Here is a 4,306-nt window from a genome sequence, read left to right on the forward strand (position 1 = left end):
TGATGCGGGCACGTTAAGAAAATCCCCATTAGATAATACATGCAGATTCGTGCGGCTGCGTTGCTTATTATCCAACAGGTTGCTAACATTGAACTGTCTATATAAACAGCACATACTCTTGCCAACACAGAGTGCACCAAACGAAATGGCGCAGATTTCTTCGTTTTATCCTCTCGGTATCCTGTGTCTCTTCCTGTTGCGCTTTGGCGTTCAGGCCGACGGAGAAAGCACCTACGAAACCGTGCTGGTTTCCAGCCTGCTGCCTTCCCCGAACTGCACCCGATCCAAAGGTTGAACCCCAGCTTCCGTAACCTGTTCATGGACGGACTCCTTTCCCACCATTCAAAACACGGAATGAACAGTTTTCTTTATCTTCACAAAGTTTAACGAAATTATCTGATATTTCAGGCTTTCGCGACGGCGTTATCCCCGGTGTCCATCGCGCCGGTCCTTGTTCGGCAAAGCCCGCCAGAAGACATGGCGCTATTAAAGCCTTTGCAGAGGACAATCTGCGCGTCGCTTCGCTTCAGGCGATCGCGTCGGGATCTTTTTCTCAAGAGAACGACACCTTGGTGCTCGGATCTAAACTGATCCTTAGTGCAAGGAGCGGCGCCTACGTCGCCTCTGGTAATTACGTAGTTTCTGTCGGCTTTGGCACCCCGAGAAGAACACAGACAGTCATCTTCGACACAGGAAGCTTCAGAAACTGGATCCAGGGCAGGCCCTGCCTCGTGTCCTGCTACCCCCAAGCAGAGCCTGTATTCGATCCCTCCTCATCCACCTACCGTAGGATCGGCTGCACCGACCCTGCATGCCTTGAGCTATCCGACAGTGGATGCTCGGACACGAACTGCGTCTATCAGGAAGTCTATGGCGACGGCTCTTCCACCACCGGGTTCTTGTCTGCTGATACGTTTGCGTTGACTGCGACCAACGTATTTCCAAACTTCCTCTTTGGGTGCGGGCAGAACAACCGAGGGCTGTTCAGGGCCGTCGCAGGACTTCTTGGCCTTGGACGCGACCCCTACTCACTCAATGCCCAGGTCTCGGGTGTACTGGGGAACATATTTTCCTACTGTATCCCCTCCTCGAACAGCACCACTGGCTTCCTCAACATCGGCCAACATTTGTCATGCCGATTAGGGCCCATATGGTGGCCTTTTTTCTTGTTCTCCAGATCAACAGATTTGTATTACTTATCTCTGTATATGATACATTTTAAAATAGTGGAGCCAAGAAAATGTATGCATCATGGCTGAAAACAATATGCAATGACATAGTTTAATGATTGGACATAGTTATGGAATAGAAGATCCCTAATGATTAGATATAATGAGGGAACTGACATACCTTGATATGTCACAGTTATCCACGTGTCTATTTATCCTCAATTAGGAAAGAAGAATCTAAATTTTTATTGATTGAAGTAGTTCTCCATTTCATGCCTCTTTTGTACATTGTTTACAAAAAGTTTTAGGTACGCCTTTTTCCTTCATCATCCTATTGGTTATCTCTATCTATTAGAAGTTATCCATTCATACTAATGATTCATCAAACTTCCAAGAGACATATGTAGATAATCTCTCTTGCTCATTGGCCATTTTTATTCTCTCCTTACCTACTCCATCTTCTTGTATCACCTAGTTCACTACTCTTTGATAAAATCAAATTTAGGATAAAACTTACGTCACTTTTAATTAGGGTTTCATTAATGAAATTGATAAAGCAATATTCATAAAATAATTATAGCAACTGTATAAGTAGGGCACGCCTCCACAGGGAACAGATATTAGGAATTTAATTTTCTCTAGTTGGTAATTCTGAAAGGATAAGGAGGGAGACATACATAGTAAAAGGTAGTGTTGTGACGAAATAGTGAGATAAGAAGAGAGATGCTGGCTGTTGAATGAAGACATGACCATTGGTGGAGAGAGGTAGTAAAGGTGGCGTGAATAGAGTGAATTGAAACAAGGGAGTAAGATGTGTGAAGATGTAATGAGAAGATGGAAATTGTGGGAGATGAGTGAGAAATGAGATGGGTGAATATAGTGATTTAGGGTTTGTGAGGTAGACGGAAGGGAAAGTATGGAACTAGATCGTGATGAAGCAGGTGATGTATGGGAAAGATGATGCATGATTGTGGATGGTGAAGAATGATGTTGAGAAAAATGGTATTGATCTCAATACTGTATGCGATGGATATAAATCAATGTAAGACAAGAGACTAACCTTAGATCCCTATGTTACGCCAGGATGACAGTGATTTCCTGATGCACACTAGTATCTCTGTTTCTTTGCTGACCTCCTCCATGCCCTAAAGAGAGCAAGAAAGCCTTTGATGGACCTTCAGAATGTCACTTGCTTTTAATCTGCCTCTATAGGAATAAGAGAGCTTAAAGATTCTTTTTACCAAGATTGGGGGCTAAATTTATAGATCCAACCATATGGATGTATAGATGGGAGATGGACATGTCAAATCAATACATCAGCACAAGCCAAATCAATACATTTTTTGAAAAATAAACCCTTTAGAGGAATAACATGGACATGTCACCACCACATCTATTATGATATGTCATTAGAGAATTAGATGGGGAGACTAATATTAAATAACATTAAATAGTGAATATTTTAATTCACAACTTATGGCTCTACACCTCACATTTATTGCGAAGTAGTCACCTGTTTTTTCATTAGGCTACATCTTTTTCTTGTAAGTCATTAATGCCTAATATAGCTAATCGCAGTGTCATCATGGTGTCATTTTAATGATTGCATGACACCAATCGTTAATGATATTTAACAATGGGTTGTCATCAATCATTAACAATAATCATCTTCTGGTTGTCATTTGAGAAATTAAATGGTGACACATCGCATGTCAGATTTCAAACCCAAAAGTACCCTAAAAGTTCATATAAAGTTATAAATAAGCCAAATGTAAAAAATGTTTAAATATATATCTTAATGATTATAATGTTAAAATTTTCAATTCAATCGTATTTTTCAACAAAAAAATTAGTTTATTTCAGAATATGAAGAAAAGTCCCTAAAATTCATGACATTGTTCTAATGATGGGTTTATTGATTTTAGGCTTAGAAAGCATATATGCATGAAACAGCTATGTGGTAATTGTGGTGTCAGACGTCGTCGAGGACATCGCCCAGTCGGCACCGAGTATGATGGCTTGGTACCGAAAAAGAGATGGTGCTATTAAACGTCGATGGTGTCGTCGTCTGACTGATAAAAAACCCTAATGGGTGATGTAACTACGATGCGAGAAATGAACGTCCTATATGTAGTATGTGCAGGCTCCGACTTGAGGGAGGCGTCGAGCTCCAAGCTGGACCGGGTCACTGGCGATGGCGACGGTGGCCTCTCGAAGCTTGTCAGAGCGACGCGGACATCTACAGCCGAATGGAATCAATACCTAGGGCTCTTATGCATGGACCGATTCAGTCGTACCAGTAAGACGCTCAAACTATTGTAGTCCTCTCAAGTATTCCTCTCTCACACCTACCTAGCCCAAGCGCGGTGGAGTCAAATCAAAATTATACTGCAAGAGATAAGTAAACAAGCAACGGGAGAGGACGTCGTACCTCGTCAGCACGTGGCTTGTGGTGCAGAATTTTTTGACAGATGCCGCGGTCAGAGCGGGTGTGGCAAAAAGGCACTAGAGAGCTGACAGCGGCTCGACCAGCGATGAGTTACAGGAGCTCTTGGTAGAGGTCGGAGGAGGAAAACGAGGTGCAGGACCTCGCCGAGCACCCTGTCGTCCCCTGCACTCTGGCCTTGGATGGCCAGCTCAGGCGGGTCCAGGGAGGACCGGCGTAGCCAGGAGACAACCCTGGAAGTGCAACCGGTGAATTTCCCATGCATGGGAAACCACGTGTACCCTACAGCTTGAGAATTTGATGATGGGCTTCGGGAGAAACCAAGAACGCTAACTTTCTCCCCACAAAGATGGGCCGGTGGCACCCGACCAAGATCAAACAGACCCTGTGGCCACTTGATGACAGGGTCAAAGTAGCTCAGGCGATCAGCTTCCTACACCCACAACTGGGACGGAACTGTCGTCATTGGGGCGGCGGTGAAGGACGTACTCGCCGGATGCATCCTGATCCTTCTAGGGCATAGGCCCAACGATCAGGTTCAGCCTCGTTAATGGAAAGTTGGGAGAATCGTGTTGAGAGTATAAGAAGGGAAAATGGAGCTAATGATCGAGATGGAAACCCCTATGTCTTTGAAAGGGCCTTAAACAATTAAGAAAAAGATGACATTTTATTAGTGTCTATAAATTCTAAA

The 4,306-nt window shown here is 43.7% G+C and overlaps 1 protein-coding gene across 1 annotated transcript; it reads left to right on the forward strand.

The window, feature by feature from the left end:
• The first annotated feature begins 145 nt into the window (after positions 1-145).
• Positions 146-3,491, forward strand: LOC144712644 (aspartyl protease family protein At5g10770-like). Its single transcript, XM_078586915.1, has 4 exons — positions 146-247; positions 363-1,153; positions 3,123-3,208; positions 3,313-3,491. The coding sequence occupies exons 1-4, from the start codon at positions 146-148 to the stop codon at positions 3,489-3,491; spliced, it is 1,158 nt and encodes a 385-aa protein (XP_078443041.1).
• Positions 3,492-4,306: the final 815 nt, after the last annotated feature.

Source organism: Wolffia australiana, chromosome 15, assembly GCF_029677425.1.
Source record: "Wolffia australiana isolate 7733 chromosome 15, ASM2967742v1".
Classification (NCBI taxonomy): domain Eukaryota; kingdom Viridiplantae; phylum Streptophyta; class Magnoliopsida; order Alismatales; family Araceae; genus Wolffia; species Wolffia australiana.